Source organism: Euprymna scolopes, chromosome 46 (assembly GCF_053919585.1).
Source record: "Euprymna scolopes isolate OS-2025 chromosome 46, ASM5391958v1, whole genome shotgun sequence".
NCBI lineage: Eukaryota > Metazoa > Mollusca > Cephalopoda > Sepiida > Sepiolidae > Euprymna > Euprymna scolopes.
Window position 1 is genome coordinate 88,741,672 of NC_136527.1, and position 27,451 is coordinate 88,769,122.

The window sequence follows — 27,451 nt, forward strand, 5'->3', positions numbered from 1 at the left end:
ATTTAAAGCATTCATGTTCTTATTAAATTTAAAGCATTCATGTTCTTATTAAATTTAAAGCATTCATGTTCTTATTAATTTAAAGCATTCATGTTCTTATTAATTCAGGGCATTCATGTTCTTATTAATTTAAAGGATTCATGTTCTTATTAATGTAATGCATTCATGTTCTTACAAAATTTAAAGCATTCATGTTCTTATTAAATTAGAAGGCATTCATGTTCTTATTAATTAAAAGCATTCAGGTTCTTATTAAATTTAAAGCATGCATTTTCTTTTTGATTTAAAGCATTCAGGTACTTATTAAATTCAAGGCATTCATGTTCTTATTTATTTAAAGCATTCATGTTCTTATTAATTTAAAGCATTCATGTTCTTATTAATTTAAAGCATTCATGTTCTTATTAAAGTTAAAGCATTCATGGACTTATTAATTTAAGGCATTCAGGTTCTTATTCAATTGATAGCATTAATGTTCTTATTAATTAAAGGCATTAAAGTTCTTATTAATTTAAGGACTTCGTGTTCTTATAAAATTTAAAGGCATTTATGTTCTTATTAAATTTTAAGCATTCATGTTTTTATTACATTTTGAGCATTCATGTTTTTATTAATTTAATGCATTCATATTCTTATTATATTTCAAGCGTTCATGTTTTTATTAATTTAAGGCATTCAGGTTCTTATTAAAGTTATACCATTCATGTTCTTATTAATTTAAGGAATTCAGATTCTTATTAATTTTAAAACGTTCATGTTCTTAATTATTTAAGGCATGCATGTTCTTATTAATTTAAAGGATTCATGTTCTTATTAATTTTGAGCATTCAGGTTCTTATTAAATTTAAAGCATTCATGTTCTTATTAATTTAAGGCATTCATGTTCTTATTAAATTTAAAGCATTCATGTTCTTTTTAATTTAAGGCATTCATGTTCTTATTAAATTTAAAGCATTCATGTTCTTATGAATTTAAAGCATTCATGTTCTTTTTAAATTTAAAGCATTCATGTTCTTAGTAATTTAAGGCATTCATGTTCTTATTAAATTTGAAGCATTCATGTTCTTATTAATTTAAGGAAATCGTGACTTATTAAATTTAAAGCATTCATGTTCTTATTAATTTAAGGCAATCGTGTTCTTATAAAATTTAAAGCATTCATGTTCTTATTAATTTAAGGCATTCATGTTCTTATTAATTTAAAAGATACATGTTCTTATTAATTTAAGGCATTCATGTTCTTATTAATTTAAAGCATTACTGTTCTTATTAATTTAAGGCATTTAGGTTCTTATAAAATTTAAAGCATTCATGTTCTTATTAATTTAAGGCATTAAGGTTCTTATTAAATTTAAAGTATTCATGTTCTTATTAATTTAATGCAGTCAGGTTCTTAATAAAATTAAAGCATTCCTGTTCCTTTTTATTTAAGGCATTTAGGTTCTTATTAAATTTAAAGCATTCATGTTCTTATTAATTTAAAGCATTCATAGTCTTATGAAATTTAAAGCATTCATGTTCTTTTTAATTTAAAGCATTCATGTTCTTATTAGTTTAAGGCATTCATGTTCTTATTAAATTTAAAACATTCATGTTCTTATTAATTTAAAGCATTCATATTCTTATTAAATTTAAAGCATTCATGTGCTTGTTAATGTAAGGCATTCCTGTTCTTATTTAATTTAAAGCATTCATGTTCTTATTAATTTAAGGCATTAAGGTTCTTATTTAATTTAAAGCATTCATGTTCTTATTAATTTAATGCATTCAAGTTCTTATTAATTTAAAGCATTCATGTTCTTATTAAATTTAAAGCATTATTGTTCTTATTAATTTAAGGCATTCAAGTCCTTATTAATTAAAAGCATTCATGTTCTTATTAATTTAAAGCATTCGTGTTCATAGTAAATTTACCGCATTCATGTTCTTATTAAATTTAAAGCATTCATGTTCTTATTAATTTAAGGCATTCAAGTTCTTATTAATTTAAAGCATTCATGTTCTTATTAATTTAAAGCATTCATGTTCTTATTATATTTTAAGCATTCAGGTTCTTATTAATTTAAGGCATTCAGGTTCTTATTTAATTTAAAGCATTCATGTTCTTATTAATTTAAGGCATTCAAGTTCTTATTAAATTTAAAGCATTCATGTTCTTATTAAATTTAAAGAATTCGTGTTCTTATTAATTTAAAGCATTCAAGTTCTTATTAATTTAAAGCATTCATGTTCTTATTAATTTAAAGCATTCATGTTCTTATTAATTTAAGGCATTCATGTTCTTATTAAATTAAAAGCATTCATGTTCGTATTAATTTAAGGCATTCATGTTCTTATTAAATTTAAAGCATTCATGTTCTTTGTAATTTAAGGCATTCATGTTCTTATTAATTTATAGGATTCATGTTCTTATTAATTCAAGGCATTCAGGTTCTTATAAATTTAAAGGACTCATGTTCTTTTTAATTTAATGCATTCAGATTCTTATAAAATTAAAAGCATTCATGTTCTTATTAATTTAAGGCATTCAGGTTCTTATTAAATTTAAAGCATTCATGTTCTTAATAATTACAGGCATTCAGGTTCTTATTAATTTAAAGCATTCATGTTCTTATTAATTTAAGGCATCCAGGTTCTTGTTAAATTTAAAGCGTTCATGTTCTTATCATTTAAAGCATTCATGTTCTTATTAAATTTAAAGCATTCATGTTCTTATTAAATTAAAGCATTCATGTTCTTATTAATTCAGGGCATTCATGTTCTTATTAATTTACAGCATTCATGTTCTTATTAATTTAATGCATTCATGTTCTTATAAAATTTAAAGCATTCATGTTCTTATTAAATTTAAAGGCATTCATGTTCTTATTAATTAAAAGCATTCATGTTCTTATTAATTTAGTGCATTCAAGTTCTTATTAATTAAAAGCATTCATGTTCTTATTAAATTTAAAGCATTATTGTTCTTATTAATTTAAGGCATTCAAGTCCTTAATGTTTTAAAGCATTCATGTTCTTATTAATTTAAAGCATTCGTGTTCATAGTAAATTTAACGCATTCATATTCTTATTAAATTTAAAGCATTCATGTTCTTATTAATTTAAAGCATTCATGTTCTATTTAATTTTAAGCATTCATGTTCTTATTATATTTTAAGCATTCAGGTTCTTATTAATTTAAGGCATTCAGGTTCTTATTAAATTTAAAGCATTCATGTTCTTATTAATTATAAGCATTCAAGTTCTTATTAATTTAAAGCATTCATGTTCTTATTAATTTAAAGCATTCATGTTCTTATTAATTTAAGGCATCCAGGTTCTTGTTAAATTTAAAGCGTTCATGTTCTTATCATTTAAAGCATTCATGTTCTTATTAAATTTAAAGCATTCATGTTCTTATTAAATTAAAGCATTCATTTTCTTATTAATTCAGGGCATTCATGTTCTTATTAATTTACAGCATTCATGTTCTTATTAATTTAATGCATTCATGTTCTTATAAAATTTAAAGCATTCATGTTCTTATTAAATTTAAAGGCATTCAGGTTCTTATTAATTTAAAGCATTCATGTTCTTATTAATTCAAGGCAATCATATTCTTATTAATTTAAAGCATTCATGTTCGTATTAATTTAAAGCATTCATGTTCGTTTTAATTAAAGGCATTAAGGTTCTTATTAAATTTTAAGCATTCATTTCCTTATTAATTTTAGGCATTCAAGTTCTTATTAATTTAAAGCATTCGTGTTCTTATTAAATTTAAAGGCATTCATTTTCTTATTAAATTTAAAGCATTCTTGTTCTTATTAAATTTAAAGCATTCATGTTTTTATGAATTTAAGGCATTCATGTTCTTATTAAATTTCAAGCGTTCATGTTCTTATTAATTTAAGGCATTCAGGTTCTTATCAAATTTATACCATTCATGTTCTTATTAATTTAAGGCATTCAGATTCTTATGAATTTTAAAGCGTTCATGTTCTTATTAAATTTAAAGTATTCATGTTCTTATTAATTTAAGGCAGTCAGATTCTTATTAAATTTAAAGCATTCATGTTCTTATTTATTTAAGGCATTCAGGTTCTTATTAAATTTAAAGCATTCATGTTCTTATTAATTTAAAGCATTCAAGGTCTTATTAAATTTAAAGCATTCATGTTCTTTTTAATATAAAGCACTCATGTTCTTATTAGTTTAAGGCATTCATGTTCTTATTAAATTTGAAGCATTCATGTTCTTATTAATTCAAAGCATTCATGTTCTTATTAAATTTAAAGCATTTATGTTCTTATTAAATTTAAAGCATTCATGTGCTTGTTAATGTAAGGCATTCATGTTCTTATTTAATTTAAAGCATTCCTGTTTTTATTAATTTAAGGCATTCAGGTTCTTATTTACTTATAAGCATTCATGTTCTTATTAATTTAGTGCATTCAAGTTCTTATTAATTAAAAGCATTCATGTTCTTATTAAATTTAAAGCATTATTGTTCTTATTAATTTAAGGCATTCAAGTCCTTAATGTTTTAAAGCATTCATGTTCTTATTAATTTAAAGCATTCGTGTTCATAGTAAATTTAACGCATTCATATTCTTATTAAATTTAAAGCATTCATGTTCTATTTAATTTTAAGCATTCATGTTCTTATTATATTTTAAGCATTCAGGTTCTTATTAATTTAAGGCATTCAGGTTCTTATTAAATTTAAAGCATTCATGTTCTTATTAATTATAAGCATTCAAGTTCTTATTAATTTAAAGCATTCATGTTCTTATTAATTTAAAGCATTCATGTTCTTGTTATATTTTAAGCATTCAGGTTCTTATTAAATTTAAAGAAGTCGTGTTCTTTATTATTTAAGGCATTCAAGTTCTTATTAATTTAAAGCATTCATGTTCTTATTAATTTAAAGCATTCATGTTCTTATTAATTTAAGGCATTCATGTTCTTATTAAATTTAAAGCATTCATGTTCTTATTAATTTAAGGCATTCATGTTCTTATTAAATTTAAAGCATTCATGTTCTTATTAATTTAAGGCATTCATGTTCTTATTAAATTTAAAGCATTCATGTTCTTAGTAATTTAAGGCATTCATGTTCTTATTAATTTAAAGGCATTCAAGTTCTTATTAATTCACGGCATTTAGGTTCTTATAAATTTAAAGGATTCATGTTCTTTTTTATTAAATGCATTCAGGTTCTTATAAAATCCAAAGCATTCATGTTCTTATTAATTAAAGGCATTCAGGTTCTTATTAAATTTAAAGCATTCATGTTCTTATTAATTTAAGGCATTCAGGTTCTTATTTAATTTAAAGCATTCATGTTCTTATTAATTTAAGGCATTCAGGTTCTTGTTAAATTTACAGCATTCATGTTCTTATCATTTAAAGGATCCATGTCCTTATTATATTTAAAGCATTCATGTTCTTATTAATTCAGGGCATTCATGTTCTTATTAATTTACAGCATTCATGTTCTTATTAATTTAATGCATTCATGTTCTTATAAAATTTAAAGCATTCATGTTCTTATTAAATTTAAAGGCATTCAGGTTCTTATTAATTTAAAGCATTCATGTTCTTATTAATTCAAGGCAATCATATTCTTATTAATTTAAAGCATTCATGTTCGTATTAATTTAAAGCATTCATGTTCGTTTTAATTAAAGGCATTAAGGTTCTTATTAAATTTTAAGCATTCATTTCCTTATTAATTTTAGGCATTCAAGTTCTTATTAATTTAAAGCATTCGTGTTCTTATTAAATTTAAAGGCATTCATTTTCTTATTAAATTTAAAGCATTCTTGTTTTTATTAAATTTAAAGCATTCATGTTTTTATGAATTTAAGGCATTCATGTTCTTATTAAATTTCAGGCGTTCATGTTCTTATTAATTTAAGGCATTCAGGTTCTTATCAAATTTATACCATTCATGTTCTTATTAATTTAAGGCATTCAGATTCTTATGAATTTTAAAGCGTTCATGTTCTTATTAAATTTAAAGTATTCATGTTCTTATTAATTTAAGGCAGTCAGATTCTTATTAAATTTAAAGCATTCATGTTCTTATTTATTTAAGGCATTCAGGTTCTTATTAAATTTAAAGCATTCATGTTCTTATTAATTTAAAGCATTCAAGGTCTTATTAAATTTAAAGCATTCATGTTCTTTTTAATATAAAGCACTCATGTTCTTATTAGTTTAAGGCATTCATGTTCTTATTAAATTTGAAGCATTCATGTTCTTATTAATTCAAAGCATTCATGTTCTTATTAAATTTAAAGCATTTATGTTCTTATTAAATTTAAAGCATTCATGTGCTTGTTTATGTAAGGCATTCATGTTCTTATTTAATTTAAAGCATTCCTGTTTTTATTAATTTAAGGCATTCAGGTTCTTATTTACTTATAAGCATTCATGTTCTTATTAATTTAGTGCATTCAAGTTCTTATTAATTAAAAGCATTCATGTTCTTATTAAATTTAAAGCATTATTGTTCTTATTAATTTAAGGCATTCAAGTCCTTAATGTTTTAAAGCATTCATGTTCTTATTAATTTAAAGCATTCGTGTTCATAGTAAATTTAACGCATTCATATTCTTATTAAATTTAAAGCATTCATGTTCTATTTAATTTTAAGCATTCATGTTCTTATTATATTTTAAGCATTCAGGTTCTTATTAATTTAAGGCATTCAGGTTCTTATTAAATTTAAAGCATTCATGTTCTTATTAATTATAAGCATTCAAGTTCTTATTAATTTAAAGCATTCATGTTCTTATTAATTTAAAGCATTCATGTTCTTGTTATATTTTAAGCATTCAGGTTCTTATTAAATTTAAAGAAGTCGTGTTCTTTATTATTTAAGGCATTCAAGTTCTTATTAATTTAAAGCATTCATGTTCTTATTAATTTAAAGCATTCATGTTCTTATTAATTTAAGGCATTCATGTTCTTATTAAATTTAAAGCATTCATGTTCTTATTAATTTAAGGCATTCATGTTCTTATTAAATTTAAAGCATTCATGTTCTTATTAATTTAAGGCATTCATGTTCTTATTAAATTTAAAGCATTCATGTTCTTAGTAATTTAAGGCATTCATGTTCTTATTAATTTAAAGGCATTCAAGTTCTTATTAATTCACGGCATTTAGGTTCTTATAAATTTAAAGGATTCATGTTCTTTTTTATTAAATGCATTCAGGTTCTTATAAAATCCAAAGCATTCATGTTCTTATTAATTTAAGGCATTCAGGTTCTTATTAAATTTAAAGCATTCATGTTCTTATTAATTTAAGGCATTCAGGTTCTTATTTAATTTAAAGCATTCATGTTCTTATTAATTTAAGGCATTCAGGTTCTTGTTAAATTTACAGCATTCATGTTCTTATCATTTAAAGGATCCATGTTCTTATTATATTTAAAGCATTCATGTTCTTATTAATTTAAAGCATTCATGTTCTTATTAATTCAGGGCATTCATGTTCTTATTAAATTTAAAGCATTCATGTTCTTATTAATTTAATGCATTCATGTTCTTATTAAATTTAAAGCATTCATGTTCTTATTAAATTTAAAGGCATTCATGTTCTATATTAATTAAAAGCATTCAGGTTCTTATTAAATTTAAAGCATTCATGTTCTTATTTATTTAAAGCATTCAGGTACTTATTAAATTTAAAGCATTCATGTTCTTATTAATTCAAGACATTCATGTTCTTATTAATTTAAAGCATTCATGTTGTTATAAATTTAAAGCATTCATGTTCGGTTTAATTTAAAGCATTCATGTTCTTATTAAATTTAAAGCATTCATGGACTTATCAATTTTAGACATTCAGGGTCTTATTAAATTTGAAGCATTCATGTTCTTATTAATTTAAGGCATTCAAGTTCTTATTAATTTAAGGCATTCGTGTTCTTATTAAATTTAAAGGCATTCATGTTCTTATTAAATTTAAAGCATTCATGTTTTTATTAAATTTAAAGCATTCATGTTTTTATTAATTTAAGGCATTCATGTTCTTATTTAATTTCAAGCGTTCATGTTCTTATTAATTTAAGGCATTCATGTTCTTATTAAATTTATACCATTAATGTTCTTAATAATTTAAGCCATTCATATTCTTATTAATTTTAAAATGTTCATGTTCGTAAGTATTCAAGGCATTCATTTTCTCATTAATTTAAAGGATTCATGTTCTTATTAATTTAAGGCATTCAGGTTCTTATTAAATTTGAAGCATTCATGTTCTTATTAATTTAAAGGATTCATGTTTTTATTAATTTAAGGCATTCAGGTTCTTATAAAATTTAAAGCATTCATGTTCTTATTAATTTAAGGCATTCAGGTTCTTATTAAATTTGAAGCATTCATGTTCTTATTAATTTAAAGGATTCATGTTCTTATTAATTTAAGGCATTCAGGTTCTTATAAAATTTAAAGCATTCATGTTCTTATTAATTTAAGGCATTAAGGTTCTTATTAAATTTAAAGTATTTATGTTCTTATTAATTTAAGGCATTCAGGTACTTATTAAATTAAAAGCATTCATTTTCTTATTTATTTAAGGCATTCAGGTACTTATTAAATTTAAAGCATTCATGTTCTTATTAATTTAAAGCATTCATGTTTATTTTAAATTTAAAGCATTCATGTTCTTATTAATTTAAGCAGTCATGTTCTTATTAATTTAAAAGATACATGTTCTTATTAATTTAAGGCATTCATGTTCTTATTAATTTAAAGGATTCATGTTTTTAATGATTTAAGGCATTCAGGTTCTTATAAAATTTAAAGCATTCATGTTCTTATTAATTTAAGGCATTAAGGTTCTTATTAAATTTAAAGTATTTATGTTCTTATTAATTTAAGGCATTCAGGTACTTATTAAATTAAAAGCATTCATTTTCTTATTTATTTAAGGCATTCAGGTTCTTATTAAATTTAAAACATTCATGTTCTTATTAATTTAAAGCATTCATGTTTATTTTAAATTTAAAGCATTCATGTTCTTTTTAATTAAAAGGATTCATGTTCTTATTAGTTTTAGGCATTCATGTTCTTATTAAATTAAAAGCATTCATGTTCTTATAAATTTAAAGCATTCATGTTCTTATTAATTTAAGGCATTCATGTTCTTATTAATTTAAAGGATTCATGTTCTTATTTAATTTAAAGCATTCATGTTCTTATTAATTTAAGGCATTCAGGTTCTTATTTAATTTAAAGCATTCATGTTCTTATTAATTTAATGCATTCAAGTTCTTATTAATTTAATGCATTCAAGTTCTTATTAATTTAAAGCATTCATGTTCTTATTAATTTAAGGCATTCAAGTCCTTATTTATTTAAAGCATTCATGTTCTTATTAATTTAAAGCATTCATGTTCTTATTAAATTTAAAGCATTCGTGTTCTTAGTAAATTTAAAGCATTCATGTTCTTATTAATTTAAAGCATTCATGTTCTTATTAATTTAAAGCATTCGTGTTCTTGATAAATTTAAAGCATTCATGTTCTTATTAAATTTAAAGCATTCATGTTTTTATTAATTTAAGGCACTCAAGTTCTTATTAATTTAAAGCATTCATGTTCTTATTAATTTAAAGCATTCATGTTCTTATTAATTTAAGGCATTCAGGTTCTTATTAAATTTAAAGCATTCAGGTTCTTATTTAATTTAAAGCATTCATGTTCTTATTAAATTTAAAGCATTCATATTCTTATTAAATTTAAGGCATTCAGGTTTTTATTAAATTTAAAGCATTCATATTCTTATTAAATTTAAGGCATTCAGGTTCTTATTAAATTTAAAGCCTTCATGTGTTTAATTATTTAAGGCATTCGTGTTCTTATTAATTTAAAGCATTCATGTTCTTATTAATTTAAGGCATTCATGTTCTTATTAAATTTAAAGCATTCATGTTCTTATTAATTTAAGGCATTCATGTTCTTATTAATTTAAAGGATTCATGTTCTTATTAATTTAAGGCATTCATGTTCTTACTAATTTAAAGGATTCATGTTCTTATTAATTTAAGGCATTCAGGTTCTTATAAAATTTAAAGAATTCATGTTCTTGTTAATTTAAGGGATTCAGGAACTTATTAAATTTAAACCATTCATGTTCTTATTAATTTAAGGCATTCAGGTTCTTATTAATTTAAAGCATTCATGTTCTTATTAATTTAAGGCAATCATGTTCTTATTAAATTTAAAGTATTCATGTTCTTATTAATTTAAGGCAATCGTGTTCTTATAAAATTTAAAGCATTCATGTTCTTATTAATTCAAGGCATTTAGGTTCTTATAAATTTAAAGGATTAAGGTTCTTTTTAATTAAATGCATTCAGGTTCTTATAAAATCCAAAGCATTCATGTTCTTAGTAATTTAAGGCATTCAGGTTCTTATTAAATTTAAAGCATTCATGTTCTTATTAATTTAAGGCATTCAGGTTCTTATTTAATTTAAAGCATTAATGTTCTTATTAATTTAAGGCATTCAGGTTCTTGTTAAATTTACAGCATTCATGTTCTTATCATTTAAAGCATTCATGTTCTTATTAAATTTAAAGCATTCATGTTCTTATTAATTTAAAGCATTCATGTTCTTATTAATTCAGGGCATTCATGTTCTTATTAAATTTAAAGCATTCATGGTCTTATTAATTTAAAGCATTCATGTTCTTATTAAATTTAAAGCATTCATGTTCTTATTAAATTTAAAGGCATTCATTTTCTATATTAATTTAAAGCATTCAGGTTCTTATTAAATTTAAAGCATTCATGTTCTTATTTATTCAAAGCATTCAGGTACTTATTAAATTTAAAGCATTCATGTTCTTATTAATTCAAGGCATTCATGTTCTTATTAATTTAAAGCATTCATGTTGTTATTAATTTAAAGCATTCATGTTCGTTTTAATTTAAAGCATTGATGTTCTTATTAAATTTAAAGCATTCATGGACTTATCAATTTTAGACATTCAGGGTCTTATTAAATTTTAAGCATTCATGTTCTTATTAATTTAAGGCATTCAAGTTCTTATTAATTTAAGACATTCGTGTTCTTATTAAATTTAAAGGCATTCATGTTCTTATTAAATTTAAAGCATTCATGTTTTTATTAAATTTAAAGCATTCATGTTTTTATTAATTTAAGGCATTCATGTTCTTATTAAATTTCAAGCGTTCATGTTCTTATTAATTTAAGGCATTCAGGTTCTTATTAAATTTATACCATTAATGTTCTTATTAATTTAAGGCATTCAGATTCTTATTAATTTTAAAACGTTCATGTTCGTAAGTATTTAAGGCATTCATGTTCTCATTAATTTAAAGGATTCATGTTCTTATTAATTTAAGGCATTCAGGTTCTTATTAAATTTAAAGAATTCATGTTCTTATTAATTTAAGGCATTCATGTTCTTATTAATTTAAGGCATTCATGTTCTTATTAATTTAAAGCATTCATGTTCTTATTAATTTAAGGTAATCATGTTCTTATTAAATTTAAAGTATTCATGTTCTTATTAATTTAAGGCAATCGTGTTCTTATAAAATTTAAAGCATTCATGTTCTTATTAATTTAAGCAGTCATGTTCTTATTAATTTAAAAGATACATGTTCTTATTAATTTAAGGCATTCATGTTCTTATTAATTTAAAGGATTCATGTTTTTATTAATTTAAGGCATTCAGGTTCTTATAAAATTTAAAGCATTCATGTTCTTATTAATTTAAGGCATTAAGGTTCTTATTAAATTTAAAGTATTCATGTTCTTATTAATTTAAGGCATTCAGGTACTTATTAAATTAAAAGCATTCATTTTCTTATTTATTTAAGGCATTCAGATTCTTATTAAATTTAAAGCATTCATGTTCTTATTAATTTAAAGCATTCATGTTTATTTTAAATTTAAAGCATTCATGTTTTTTTTAATTAAAAGGATTCATGTTCTTATTAGTTTTAGGCATTCATGTTCTTATTAAATTAAAAGCATTCATGTTCTTATAAATTTAAAGCATTCATGTTCTTTTTAATTTAAGGCATTCATGTTCTTATTAATTTAAAGGATTCATGTTCTTTTTTAATTTAAAGCATTCATGTTCTTATTAATTTAAGGCATTCAGGTTCTTATTTAATTTAAAGCATTCATGTTCTTATTAATTTAATGCATTCAAGTTCTTATTAATTTAAAGCATTCATGTTCTTATTAAATTTAAAACATTCATGTTCTTATAAATTTAAGGCATTCAAGTCCTTATTAATTTAAAGCATTCATGTTCTTATTAATTTAAAGCATTCGTGTTCTTAGTAAATTTAAAGAATTCATGTTCTTATTAAATTTAAAGCATTCATGTTCTTATTAATTTAAGGCACTCAAGTTCTTAATGATTTAAAGCATTCATGTTCTTATTAATTTAAAGCATTCATGTTCTTATTAATTTAAGGCATTCAGGTTCTTATTAAATTTAAAGCATTCAGGTTCTTATTAAATTTTAAGCATTCATGTTCTTATTAAATTTAAAGCATTCATATTCTTATTAAATTGAAGGCATTCAGGTTTTTATTAAATTTAAAGCATTTATGTTCTCATTAATTTAAGGCATTCATGTTCTTATTAAATTTAAAGCCTTCATGTTCTTAATTATTTAAGGCATTCGTGTTCTTATTAATTTAAAGCATTCATGTTCTTATTAATTTAAGGCATTCATGTTCTTATTAAATTTAAAGCATTCATGTTCTTATTAATTTAAGGCATTCATGCTCTTATTAATTTAAGGCATTCATGTTCTTATTAAATTTAAAGCATTCATGTTCTTATTAATTTAAGGCATTCATGTTCTTATTAATTTAAAGGATTCATGTTCTTATTAATTTAAGGCATTCATGTTCTTATTAATTTAAAGGATTCATGTTCGTATTAATTTAAGGCATTCAGGTTCTTATAAAATTTAAAGAATTCATGTTCTTATTAATTTAAGGCATTCAGGAACTTAATAAATGTAAACCATTCATGTTCTTATTAATTTAAGGCATTCAGGTTCTTATTTATTTAAGGCATTCATGTTCTTATTAATTTATAGCATTCAGGTTCTTATTAAATTTAAAGCATTCATGTTCTTATTAAATTTAAAGGCATTCATGTTCGTATTAATTTAAAGGATTCATGTTCTTGTTAAATTTAAAGGCATTCATGTTCTTATTAATTTAAAGGATTCAGGTTCGTATTAAATTTAAAGGCATTCATGTTCTTATTAATTTAAAAAATTCATGTTCTTATTAAATTTAAAGCATTGATGTTCTTTTTAATTTTAAGCATTCAGGTTCTTACTAAATTTAAAGCATTCATGTTCTTATTAATTTAAAGCATTCATGTTCTTATTAATTTTAAGCATTCATGTTCTTATTAATGTAAAGCATTCATGTTCTTATTAATTTAAAGCATTCATGTTCTTATTAATTTAAGGCATTCAGGTTCCTGTTAATTTAAAGCATTCAGCTTCTTATTAATTTAAAGCATTCATGTTCTTATTAATTCAAGGCATTCAGGTTCTTATTAAATTTAATGCATTCATGTTCTTATAAATTTAAAGCATGCAGGTTCTTAGTAAATTTAAAGCATTCAGCTTCTTATTAAATTTAAAGCATTCATGTTCTTATTAATTGAAGGCATTCAGGTTCCTATTAAATTTAAAGCATTCATGTTCTGTTTAATTTAAGGCATTCAGGTTCTTATTAAATTTAAAGCATTCATGTTCTTATTAAATTTAAAGGCATTCATGTTCTTATTAATTTAAAGCATTCATGTTCTTATTAATTTAAGGCATGCATGTTCTTATTAATTTAAGGCATTCATGTTCTTATTAAATTTAAAGCATTCATGTTCTTATTAATTTAAGGCATTCAGGTTCTTATTAAATTTAAAGCATTCATGTTCTTATTAATTTAAGGCATTCATGTTCTTATTAATTAAAGGCATTCAGGTTCTTATTAATTTAAAGCATTCAGGGTCTCATTAAATTTAAAGCATTCATGTTCTTATTAATTTAAAGCATTCAGGTTCTTATTAGAATTAAAGCATTCATGTTCTTATTAATTTAAAGCATTCAGGTTCTTATTAATTCAGGGCATTCATGTTCTTATTAATTTAAAGCATTCAGGTTCTTATTAGAATTAAAGCATTCAAGTTCTTATTAATTTAAGGCATTCATGTTCTTATTAATTTAAAGCATTCATGTTCTTATTAATTTAAAGCATTCATGTTCTTATTAATTTTAAAGCATTCATGTTCTTATTAATTTAAGGCATTCATGTTCTTATTAATTTAAAGCATTCAGGTTCTTATTAAGTTTAAAGCATTCATGTTCTTATTAATTTAAGGCATTCATGTTCTTATTAAATTTAAAGTATTCATGTTCTTATTAATTTAAAGCATTCATGTTCTTATTAATTTAAAGCATTCATGTTCTTATTAAATTAAAGCATTCATGTTCTTATTAAATTAAAGCATTCATGTTCTTATTAATTTAAAGCATTCATGTTCTTATTAATTTAAAGCATTCATGTTCTTATTAATTTAAAGCATTCATGTTCTTATTAATTTAAAGCATTCATGTTCTTATTAATTTAAAGCATTCATGTTCTTATTAAGTTAAAGCATTCATGTTCTTATTAATTTAAAGCATTCATGTTCTTATTAATTTAAAGTATTCATGTTCTTATTAAGTTAAAGCATTCATGTTCTTATTAAGTTAAAGCATTCATGTTCTTATTAATTTAAAGCATTCATGTTCTTATTAATTTAAAGCATTCATGTTCTTATTAAGTTAAAGCATTCATGTTCTTATTAAGTTAAAGCATTCATGTTCTTATTAATTTAAAGCATTCATGTTCTTATTAATTTAAAGCATTCATGTTCTTATTAAGTTAAAGCATTCATGTTCTTATTAAGTTAAAGCATTCATGTTCTTATTAATTTAAAGCATTCATGTTCTTTTTAATTTAAAGCATTCATGTTCTTATTAAGTTAAAGCATTCATGTTCTTATTAAGTTAAAGCATTCATGTTCTTATTAATTTAAAGCATTCATGTTCTTATTAATTTAAAGCATTCATGTTCTGTTTAATTTAAGGCATTCAGGTTCTTATTAAATTTAAAGCATTCATGTTCTTATTAAATTTAAAGGCATTCATGTTCTTATTAATTGAAAGCATTCATGTTCTTATTAATTTAAGGCATGCATGTTCTTATTAATTTAAGGCATTCATGTTCTTATTAAATTTAAAGCATTCATGTTCTTATTAATTTAAGGCATTCAGGTTCTTATTAAATTTAAAGCATTCATGTTCTTATTAATTTAAGGCATTCATGTTCTTATTAATTAAAGGCATTCAGGTTCTTATTAATTTAAAGCATTCAGGGTCTCATTAAATTTAAAGCATTCATGTTCTTATTAATTTAAAGCATTCAGGTTCTTATTAGAATTAAAGCATTCATGTTCTTATTAATTTAAGGCATTCATGTTCTTATTAATTTAAAGCATTCATGTTCTTATTAATTTAAAGCATTCATGTTCTTATTAATTTTAAAGCATTCATGTTCTTATTAATTTAAGGCATTCATGTTCTTATTAATTTAAAGCATTCATGTTCTTATTAATTTAAAGCATTCATGTTCTCATTAAATTTAAAGCATTCATGTTCTTATTAATTTAAAGCATTCATGTTCTCATTAAATTTAAAGCATTCATGTTCTTATTAATTTAAAGCATTCAGGTTCTTATTAATTCAGGGCATTCATGTTCTTATTAATTTAAAGCATTCAGGTTCTTATTAGAATTAAAGCATTCAAGTTCTTATTAATTTAAGGCATTCATGTTCTTATTAATTTAAAGCATTCATGTTCTTATTAAGTTAAAGCATTCATGTTCTTATTAAGTTAAAGCATTCATGTTCTTATTAATTTAAGGCATTCATGTTCTTATTAATTTAAAGCATTCAGGTTCTTATTAAGTTTAAAGCATTCATGTTCTTATTAATTTAAGGCATTCATGTTCTTATTAAATTTAAAGTATTCATGTTCTTATTAAATTTAAAGGCATTCATGTTCTTATTAAATTTAAAGTATTCATGTTCTTATTAATTTAAGGCATTCATGTTCTTATTAAATTTAAAGCATTCATGTTCTTATTAATTTAAAGCATTCATGTTCTTATTAATTTAAAGCATTCATGTTCTTATTAAATTAAAGCATTCATGTTCTTATTAAATTAAAGCATTCATGTTCTTATTAATTTAAAGCATTCATGTTCTTATTAATTTAAAGCATTCATGTTCTTATTAATTTAAAGCATTCATGTTCTTATTAATTTAAAGCATTCATGTTCTTATTAATTTAAAGCATTCATGTTCTTATTAAGTTAAAGCATTCATGTTCTTATTAATTTAAAGCATTCATGTTCTTATTAATTTAAAGTATTCATGTTCTTATTAAGTTAAAGCATTCATGTTCTTATTAAGTTAAAGCATTCATGTTCTTATTAATTTAAAGCATTCATGTTCTTATTAATTTAAAGCATTCATGTTCTTATTAAGTTAAAGCATTCATGTTCTTATTAAGTTAAAGCATTCATGTTCTTATTAATTTAAAGCATTCATGTTCTTATTAATTTAAAGCATTCATGTTCTTATTAAGTTAAAGCATTCATGTTCTTATTAAGTTAAAGCATTCATGTTCTTATTAATTTAAAGCATTCATGTTCTTATTAATTTAAAGCATTCATGTTCTTATTAAGTTAAAGCATTCATGTTCTTATTAAGTTAAAGCATTCATGTTCTTATTAATTTCAAGCATTCATGTTCTTATTAATTTAAAGCATTCATGTTCTTATTAAGTTAAAGCATTCATGTTCTTCTTAAGTTAAAGCATTCATGTTCTTATTAAGTTAAAGCATTCATGTTCTTATTAATTTAAAGCATTCATGTTCTTATTAATTTAAAGCATTCATGTTCTTATTAAGTTAAAGCATTCATGTTCTTATTAAGTTAAAGCATTCATGTTCTTATTAATTTAAAGCATTCATGTTCTTATTAATTTAAAGCATTCATGTTCTTATTAAGTTAAAGCATTCATGTTCTTATTAAGTTAAAGCATTCATGTTCTTATTAATTTAAAGCATTCATGTTCTTATTAATTTAAAGCATTCATGTTCTTATTAAGTTAAAGCATTCATGTTCTTATTAAGTTAAAGCATTCATGTTCTTATTAAGTTAAAGCATTCATGTTCTTATTAATTTAAAGCATTCATGTTCTTATTAATTTAAATCATTCATGTTCTTATTAAGTTAAAGCATTCATGTTCTTATTAAGTTAAAGCATTCATGTTCTTATTAAGTTAAAGCATTCATGTTCTTATTAATTTAAAGCATTCATGTTCTTATTAAGTTAAAGCATTCATGTTCTTATTAATTTAAAGCATTCATGTTCTTATTAATTTAAAGCATTCATGTTCTTATTAAGTTAAAGCATTCATGTTCTTATTAATTTAAAGCATTCATGTTCTTATTAATTTAAAGCATTCATGTTCTTATTAAGTTAAAGCATTCATGTTCTTATTAAGTTAAAGCATTTATGTTCTTATTAAGTTAAAGCATTCATGTTCTTATTAATTTAAAGCATTCATGTTCTTATTAATTTAAAGCATTCATGTTCTTATTAAGTTAAAGCATTCATGTTCTTATTAATTTAAAGCATTCATGTTCTTATTAAGTTAAAGCATTCATGTTCTTATTAATTTAAAGCATTCATGTTCTTATTAAGTTAAAGCATTCATGTTCTTATTAAGTTAAAGCATTCATGTTCTTATTAAGTTAAAGCATTCATGTTCTTATTAATTTAAAGCATTCATGTTCTTATTAATTTAAAGCATTCATGTTCTTATTAAGTTAAAGCATTCATGTTCTTATTAATTTAAAGCATTCATGTTCTTATTAAGTTAAAGCATTCATGTTCTTATTAATTTAAAGCATTCATGTTCTTATTAAGTTAAAGCATTCATGTTCTTATTAAGTTAAAGCATTCATGTTCTTATTAAGTTAAAGCATTCATGTTCTTATTAAGTTAAAGCATTCATGTTCTTATTAAGTTAAAGCATTCATGTTCTTATTAATTAAAGGCATTTGTTAAATTTAAAGACGCCCATGTTCTTATTTAATTCAAAGGCAATTATGTTATTTAATTTAAAAGCATTTACGTTCTCATTAAATTTAAAGGCATACATCTTCCTGTTAATTTTAAAGGCATGTATGTTCTGTGGTAAACGCAATCATTTCTCCAAAGTCCGCCGTTTTACTATGCCGACACCTTCACGTTCTACTGCTGATATTAATGTACCTATTTACTATGCCTCCCCACGGGACAGAGTTAGACACCAGGGTCGTTTTTTAACGTGGAGGAAAGGTACAAAAATAAAAATTGTCTCAGTCGTGAAGGATTTCTCCTCCACCGAAAGAGAACAAGAAATGGAAGTGCAGCATCTGAAGAACAGATACTACACTTTGATCTTGACCAAATATTTTTGTAGCTCATGCTAAATGTGGTGATATTAAAATTGTTGAATTAAAAGGAAAAGGTTAACTGCCCTCATGGACACTGGCAGTTCTGATAACTTTATCAGTGTTCGTTTTGTTAAAACAATTAAGCTGTCTATTTCTTTACAGTGCTTCCTGATACCTGTATGGATATTATACTCGAAGTGCCTTTTTTAAAACTACATCAGGGTATCACTATTTCTTTTGGTCGACCTCAGGATATTCTAAAAATCTGCGCCCTAACCAAGATCAGCTGTGCCCCTGTAAAATTGTTTCGAAACTTAACCCCTGATTGCAAACCTATTGCTATTAAATCCCGAAATTACCACGCGGATGATGCTCGATTCATTGAAAAGGAAATTCTACAACTGCTTGAGGATGATGTAATTGAAACAAGTTATTAACCATGGCGTGCTCAGATTGTTGTGACTTCGTTGCTTAATAAAAAGAAACGATTAGTAGTTGATTTCTCCCAAACCATTATAAGTTTCACCTTACTTGATTCATACCCTTTGCCTCGAATTGATGATCTCGTGAACCAAATAGCCCTATATCATATATTTAGTACAATTGACTTATCCAAAGCGTACTACCAGATCCAAATTTGTCCCGAAAATCGGCCCTACACGGCCTTTCAAGCTGGAAATCGTTTGTACCAATTCAAACGAAATAAACATGGGTGTCACTAATGGGGTTTCTGCTTTTCAACGGTTTATGAATTCTTTCATTTCTGACAACAAATTATCTGGAATTTTTTCATATATAGATGATATTACTATTTGTGGTAAAACTCAGGAGGAACATGATGTTAATTTGGAATGTTTTCTAAAGGCTGCCTCAACATATAATCTCGAAATAAACCGAGAAAAATCAAAGTTTTCACTTCATTCCATCCATTTGCTTGGGTACCAAATTTGTAACGGGACTATGCAACCAGATCCTGAGCGTTTGAAACCTCTTTTACAAATGCCTCCTCCTTCCACTTCAGATTCGTTAAAGAGGTGTCTTGGTATGTTTTCATACTACGCGAAATGGATACGTAAGTATTCATACAAAATTCGTCCACTAGTCGAACATAAACAATTTCCCATGCCTCTTATAGTTATCAATTCCTTTGAAAAACTAAAGAAAGACGTTGCCGAATCGTCTGTAAAAGTTATCGATGGTGAATTACCATTTACTATTCAAACCGATGCCTCAGAAAAGGCTATCGGACACACTCTTTTACAGTAGCCTTCTTTTCTCGACCGCTAAACTCATCTGAAATACGACTTCACATAGTTGAAAAGAGGCTTACGCCATAGTCGAGTACGTACGAAAATGGAGGGACCTTCTTGTTGGGAAACACTTTACTATTGTAACAGACCAGCAAGCTGTATCTTTTATGTTTAAGCCTGCTAACAGAGGAAAAATTAAAAATAATCAAATTATTCGGTGGAAAATGTAACTTCTCCCGTTGTCATATGACATAAAACACTGTCCCGGAAGTGAAAACATCGTTGCCGATGCATTATCAAGAGTATGTGGTGCTGTTGCTTTTTCCTTGGAGGAACTAAATTTACTACACATTCATTAATACATCCTGGAGTACAGCGCTTTTGGCATTTTGTAAGATCACAAAATATGCCGCCCAACGTGTGACATTTGAATGTATCACTTGTGCTAAAATTAAACTTTGATTCTACCAAAAATACACTGATCTGATCTACTGCTCCTTTTCAGCACCTCTCCATGGACTACAAAGGACCTGTCCTGGTATCTTCGACAGGATATCATTACATATTTACTGTCGTCGATGAATACAATCAATTTCATTTTGCTTTCCCTTGTTGCGATTGTTCTTCGCAAACCGCAATCCAGTGTCTGACAAATATTTTCTCCATATTACGACTCCCCTCATTTACCTATTCTAATCGAGGAACTTCGTTTATGCTGGAACGGCATTATTTGGAACACCCTGTTATTAGCTCTGGAATCTAGACGATTACCCCTTAGCGCTTGGCAGGATGTTCTACAGGATGTTTTAAATAACATTCATTCCCTGCTGTGAACTACTACAAACCCAACCCCTCACGAACGCATGTTCAACTTTGAAAGGCACTCTTTTACTGGTACTGCGTTACCTGTTTGGCTCTGTGATCCTGGGGAGGTTTTATTAAAACGGTTTTGTAACAGGAGCAAATATGACCCGATTGTCGATATAGTGGAACTCCTCAAAGCTAACTCTACACATGCAAGAATACGACATAATAATGACCGGGAAGATTCAGTAGTGCTGAGACATCTCGCTCGCTTTTCATGCTTTGATAGACCTCAAAATTCTGCTAAAAGTATTCAACCCGACATTGCAAAAGCAAATCCGACCCAGTTGACCGAAACAAGTCCTGTTAGTACTACGCCTAATACAGAAAATGAATTTGATTATAATAGTCAGAACCCTGAGAACCAACCTTCCCAGAGGATCACTGGTCCTTCGAATAGCAAACTACCTCCACACCAATCTAACAACCATGCTCTAGTCCATCATCTTACAGATGCAATATGGATTTAGACAAGCCCGTTCCACAGCAGACATCCTAACTGTGATCTCTGAACGTATATACCATTCACTGGACAAAGCGGGGGAGGGCAGAGCGGTAGCTCTAGATATATCTAAGGCTTTTGACAGGGTATGGCATGAGGGTCTCCTCAGGAAAATCAGATCATACGGTATCACTGGTAGAATACATAACATAATTAAATCCTTCTTAGATAAGAGAAAAATCCAGGTTGTCCTCGACGGTCGTACATCTAAACAATATGATATAAATGCGGGGATGCCCCAGGGTTCTATCCTTGGACCTCTATTGTTCCTGATATTCATAAATGACCTCCCCGACAAAATTGCCTCTGAGATGGGTATATATGCTGATGACACTACACTCTATGGCAGGCACGACAGGAAGACGAATGAACACATTTCTAAAGAAATGGCAGAAGCACTAGAGGAAGACCTCCAATCTGTGGTGGAATAGGGACAAAAGTGGTTGGTCGCGTTCAATGCTGCCAAGACTAAACTAGTTTCATTCAATAATTACAAGAAACCCTCTCTACCACCTATAGCAATGGCCAACGACTCTTTATCTGAGAGTCCATCTTTCAAACTCCTTGGCCTAACGTTCACAGGAAACATGAGTTGGAACAATTACATTGAAGGCATTGCCAGGGCCGCTGCAAGAAAGGTGGGCTCTCTCTACCGTGCTAGAAAACTATTAACACCCGAAAGTATCATGTACCTCTATAAGGCCACTATTCGCCCATGTATGGAGTATTGCTGCCACATCTGGGCTGGTGCATCTGCTACTAGTCTCTCGCTCCTTTACAAGGTTCAAAAGAGAGTCGCAAACCTGATAGGCCCTGAACTGGCATCTAAGCTTCAGCCTCTGTCCCATCGACGAAATGTTGCATCTCTCTGCCTTTTCTACAAGTATTTTAGTGGTGAATGCTCTGACGAACTGCAATCACTTGTGCCCCCACGACGTGAGCACCCTCGACAAACCCGACAGGCTGCTAAATCCCACCCCCACACTGTAGAGATCCCTAGATGTAAAAGATCTTTTTACTCCAATAGTTTCTTCCCCAGAACCGCTAGACTCTGGAATTCCATTCTAGGTCCCTGCTTCCCCAACAGTACTGACGTTCAGAAGTTCAAGTGTAACGTGAACCGACATCTTGCTGCCCAAATCCCTACGTAGTACCCCAACAGTTGTTGCCCCTGATAGTAGCCCCCTACACCAAAGTGGCAATTTGCCTTGTTTGGGGTGAAAATGTAACAAAAAAAAAAAAAAAAAAAAATTGGCAGACCAGTTCAGCGGCTGGATTTATATAAAAAAAAAAAAAAAAAAATATTTGCAATCTCTTTTACAAGTGGGGAGAGATTGTTATATTTGGGCCTGTTTTACTGTACACATAGATTCGAAAAAGTTGTCACAAAACAAATATAGAACAAATAAATGTTATCAAAGGCAAGGTAAGTTACTTTTCTACCTTGGATATGTTTTTAGTGTTTTTATTTAATGTAACATGTTTATTCAGCTCGAAAAACATACAGTGTTTACCGATGTATTGGAAAATGCAAAATAGCGGTCGACTCTCTCTCGGAGATGGTAAGTTTGGGAAAAGGTGTTATAAATAAAAAAAACAGTCAAAATACTATTAAAAACCCGCCGAATATATATCAGCCTATGTCACGGTAACATATATTGAGCAAGTTTTTAACAGTATTATGTCTGTTTTTTTTATTTATAACTCATTTTCCCAAACTTCCTGCCTCAAAAAGAGAGTCGGCTGCCGTTTTAAATTTTCCAATACATCAGTAAACACTGTATGTTTTTCGAGCTGAATAAACATGTTACATTGAATAAAAACACTAAAAACATATCCAGTTTGGGTAGAAAAGTAACTTATCTTGCCTTTGATAACATTTATTTGTTCTATATTTGTTTTTTTCATCAACTTTTTCGAATCTATGTTTACGTGTTTAATTTTTTACAACACTACACGCTTAAGATTAAACTTATATTGTTTGTCTGATTCTTTCCCCGCCACCACCACCCGCTAATTCATAATTTAACATAGCGTCACGAAAAATAAAAATAAAAACAAACATCAAGAAAAAAATACCAAACACATCTTACAGATAAGTGATATTTTTTTGTTGTTTTAAATTTGAGTATTTTATTTATTCATGTTTTATCTTCAATTTGTGATATATAAAACGTGTTGACCAAAATTACTTATTAAAATTCTCATAGGCATTTCAAAATGGGGGGGGTGAATTTATAAAACAACGTTTGTCTAAAATATTATATTCAGTTTATCGGAAAGAGCATAAAATTTTACATTCACCCTGAAAAAAACGTAACAATTGAACGAATAGGAAAATTTTGATAGATTTTTAAAGTTTAAAAATTGAAAAATATTCATCTCATAAAAATCAATTGATTTCACTACGTAACAAAATGGCTGCCTGAGCGCACGCACGCACTTTGTAAACACTGTTTTTAAAAAAATGAAAAATAATATTTCTATTATTTTTTAAACAACTTAAATAGTTTATTTTGGAAGTATATTCTATAAAGAAAATAAATAACCCACTTTAGAAAGAGAAATTACGAGTTTTCGATATTTTATTCGCAGTTTTCTGTTAGGGGTGTCAAAAATTCCCCCAAAATTCTGATCACAGCTCATTAAATTCATTGACAATAAATCTAATAATGAAAATAGATAGCTGAAATAGAACTTAGTTTAATCATAGCATGTCACAAATAGTAACATATCTAAAAATCACGGAAAACGATACAGACATTTGCAAAATCTGGTGTTTTAATGTCAACATTTTAAACAGGTTAAACGTATTTTTATATTAAAGTAAAAAAAAAAGACTTGTTTTTAAAAATTATCATTAAAAAAAAGCAAAGAAAAGTCAGCTTACCGGCAATCCAGTCTTCCAGATAAGCTAAATATGAAGGGAAAAAAAAGATGAAAATATTAAAATAAAAGGTAAACAAATATACGACAAATAAAGATAACCAAAGGCAAAATAAAATACTCTTCTACCTACTTGCATAAGTTTTTTTGGTAAATGTTTACATTAGGTCCACCTCAACAATTTTCTTTAAAATAACGACTTTTATAAGTTTTCGATTATGATGAACAAGGAAATCTCATTTAAATTTTGCAGACTAGTAATTTTTGAGATATAAAGACCTGTATTATTCACTGTAATTCATTGGCGGCCATGTTTATACGTGCGCGTGATAAACAAATCTAGTTTATTCCGAAAGCCATTCTTAATATGGGGAGGTTCGGAGTGTTTATTCCGAAAACCATTCTTAACATTGAGAGGTTGGGAGTGTTTATTCCGAAAGCCTTTCTTAACATGGGGAGGTTGGGAGTGTTTATTCTGAAAGCCGTTCTTAATATGGGGAGGTTGGGAGTGTTTATTCCGAAAGCCATTCTTAACATTGGGAGGTTGGGAGTGTTTATTCCGAAAGCTGTTCTTAATATGGGCAGGTGTGGGGTGTTTATTCTGAACGCCTTTCTTAACATAAGGAGGTTGGAAGTGTTTATTCTGAAAGCCATTCTTAACATTGAGAGGTTGGGAGTGTTTATTCCGAAAGCCATTCTTAACATTGGGAGGTTGGGAGTGTTTATTCCGAAAGCCATTCTTAACATTGAGAGGTTGGGAGTGTTTATTCCGAAAGCTGTTCTTAATATGGGCAGGTGTGGGGTGTTTATTCTGAACGCCTTTCTTAACATAAGGAGGTTGGAAGTGTTTATTCTGAAAGCCATTCTTAACATTGAGAGGTTGGGAGTGTTTATTCTGAAAGCCATTCTTAACATGGGGAGGTTGGGAGTGTTTATTCCGAAAGCCATTCTTAACATTGGGAGGTTGGGAGTGTTTATTCCGAAAGCTGTTCTTAATATGGGCAGGTGTGGGGTGTTTATTCTGAACGCCTTTCTTAACATAAGGAGGTTGGAAGTGTTTATTCTGAAAGCCATTCTTAACATGGGGAGGTTGGGAGTGTTTATTCTGAAAGCCATTCTTAACATTGGGAGGTTGGGAGTGTTTATTCCGAAAGCTGTTCTTAATATGGGGAGGTTGGGAGTGTTTATTCCGAAAGCCGTTTTTAATATGGGCAGGTGTGGGGTGTTTATTCTGAAAGCCTTTCTTAACATAAGGAGGTTGGAAGTGTTTATTCTGAAAGCTATTCTTAACATGGGGAGTTTGGGAGTGTTTATTCTGAAAGCCATTCTTAACATGGGGAGGTTGGGAGTGTTTATTCTGAAAGCCATTCTTAACATTGGGAGGTTGGGAGTGTTTATTCCGAAAGCTGTTCTTAATATGGGGAGGTTGGGAGTGTTTATTCCGAAAGCCGTTCTTAACATGGGGAGGTTGGGAGTGTTTATTCCGAAAGCCGTTCTTAACATGGGTAGGTGTGGGGTGTTTATTCCGAAAGCCATTCTTAGCATAAGGAGGTTGGGGTAGTTTATTCCGAAAGTCATTCTTAACATGGGGAGTTTGGGAGGGTTTATTCCGAAAGCCGTTCTTAACATGGGCAGGTGTGGGGTGTTTATTCCAAAAGCCATTCTTAACATAAGGAGGTTGGGGTAGTTTATTCTGAAAGCCATTCTTAACATTTTTAAAGAAAATTGTTGAGCTATCCATAAATTATTTTTTAAAAAAAACAACGTTCAGGGGTCACTAGGGCATTTTTGTAAGAAGGAAATGCCAGTTAACCGTTTAAATAGCGAAAATGTATGTGTTTTTCTATTTTCAGAAATTTCACCGAAACATTTTTGAAGAGCAAAGTTTTAAAAGTTCAACATATTTCACAAAATCAGTGAAATTAATGCAAGACCAAATTAGAGTTTGAATAGCCTTTGATGTTTATTGATATTCGGTCTTTAAATTCCCTAAACTGAAACGGGATGTTTTCATTTGAGTCATCGTCAGATTCTTGCTTCTTGACAGTTTTCATGACATGTCTCGATGAATAAAGTGACTTGCGTGTGTGTGTGTGTGTGTGTGTGTGTGCGTGCGTGCGTGTGTTTGTGCGTGCGTGCGTGTGTGTGTGTGTGCGCGTGTGTGTGTGTGTGCGTGTGTGTGTGTGCGTGTGTGCGTGTGTGTGTGTGTGTGTGCGTGCGTGCGTGCGTGTGTGTGTGTGCGTGCGTGCGTGCGTGTGTGTGTGTGTGCGCGTGTGTGTGTGTGCGTGTGTGTGTGTGCATGTGTGCGCTCGCTCGCGCGCGTGTGTGTGTGTGTGTGTGTGTGTGCGCGTGTGTGTGAATACATGCAGGCTACTTCACCGAATGTTTGTTTTCAGCCATTTTTGAACCCCCCCCCCAAAAAAAGGTCTTTGCTAGACATACAAAATAAATTGCACACACACACAAACACATTTTCGCTTTTATGTATTAGATAACTATGTCACCTTCGAAAATCAAATCAGTTTAGTTTTGTTTCAGTTTCTTTTCTTGTCTTCTTTTTGTTTTTGTTTTTTTTTGTTTTTTAAATTTTCTTCCTTTGAAGATTGTAACGCTGGGTATGAGGCAGCCAAACCAGCTGCCAACATTGCCCTGCTTTTTATTGAAACCAACCGAGAGCTCTTTTCAGTATCCTCATTGTTCCTTTAAGTGCAATTGTCTGGATCTCTTTTGCACTTGGTTCACCAGGTATATTAGTTAGGAATGACTTCAGGTTCTTCTTCATAAGCCCTGTGGCACCTTTAATAACTGGTATGATTGATATCTCCCTAAGATTCCAATTTCTTTTCATATCATACATGAGACCTTGATATTTGGTCTGTTTCTCACTTTCAGCTCTGTTCAGCCCTCCATCATTAGGGACACTGACTTCAACCAAGGTTGCAACTCTCTCTCTGACTTATTCCATATAACTATGTCAGGTTTCACAGCAGCATTTTCAAGGTAAGTAGCTGTAGGGATTACATGGTCGTAATGTATGGTATATAAGTCAGTTCCAACTGTTCTTTCAGGTTGATGTTCTCCCAGGACTTGCTGCTATACTAGATATTAAATTTTTTATAGATGGTCTAGTAAAAATGGCTCAGCCCCCGTTTGGCAAGATTAGTCAAGACAATTTTGACCTATTTTTGTCTCTTAAGTGCTTAGTCAATTTGGACAAGATTATTCGAGACAATTACAGTTGACACCTGATCATAATCTTCGCACAATACTGATGGTCAGTTTTTAAGAGACGCGTACCTCATGTTCCTCTGCTCCAGGCCGACACTTTTTTTTTTCTGTGTGTTATTTTGCAGTGTCAACACTTTCCATTTTAGTGTCTCTT

General features: G+C 27.7%; 1 protein-coding gene across 1 annotated transcript in view; it reads right to left on the minus strand.

Annotated features, from left to right (window-relative positions):
• The window catches only part of LOC145270989 (uncharacterized), a 143,002-nt gene that overhangs the window by 83,282 nt on the left and 32,269 nt on the right, over window positions 1–27,451 (minus strand). Inside the window, exon 2 of the mRNA XM_080126525.1 lies at window positions 24,074–24,097. Coding sequence (XP_079982651.1) covers window positions 24,074–24,097 — 24 coding nt within the window. The remainder of the gene's footprint in view (window positions 1–24,073; window positions 24,098–27,451) is intronic.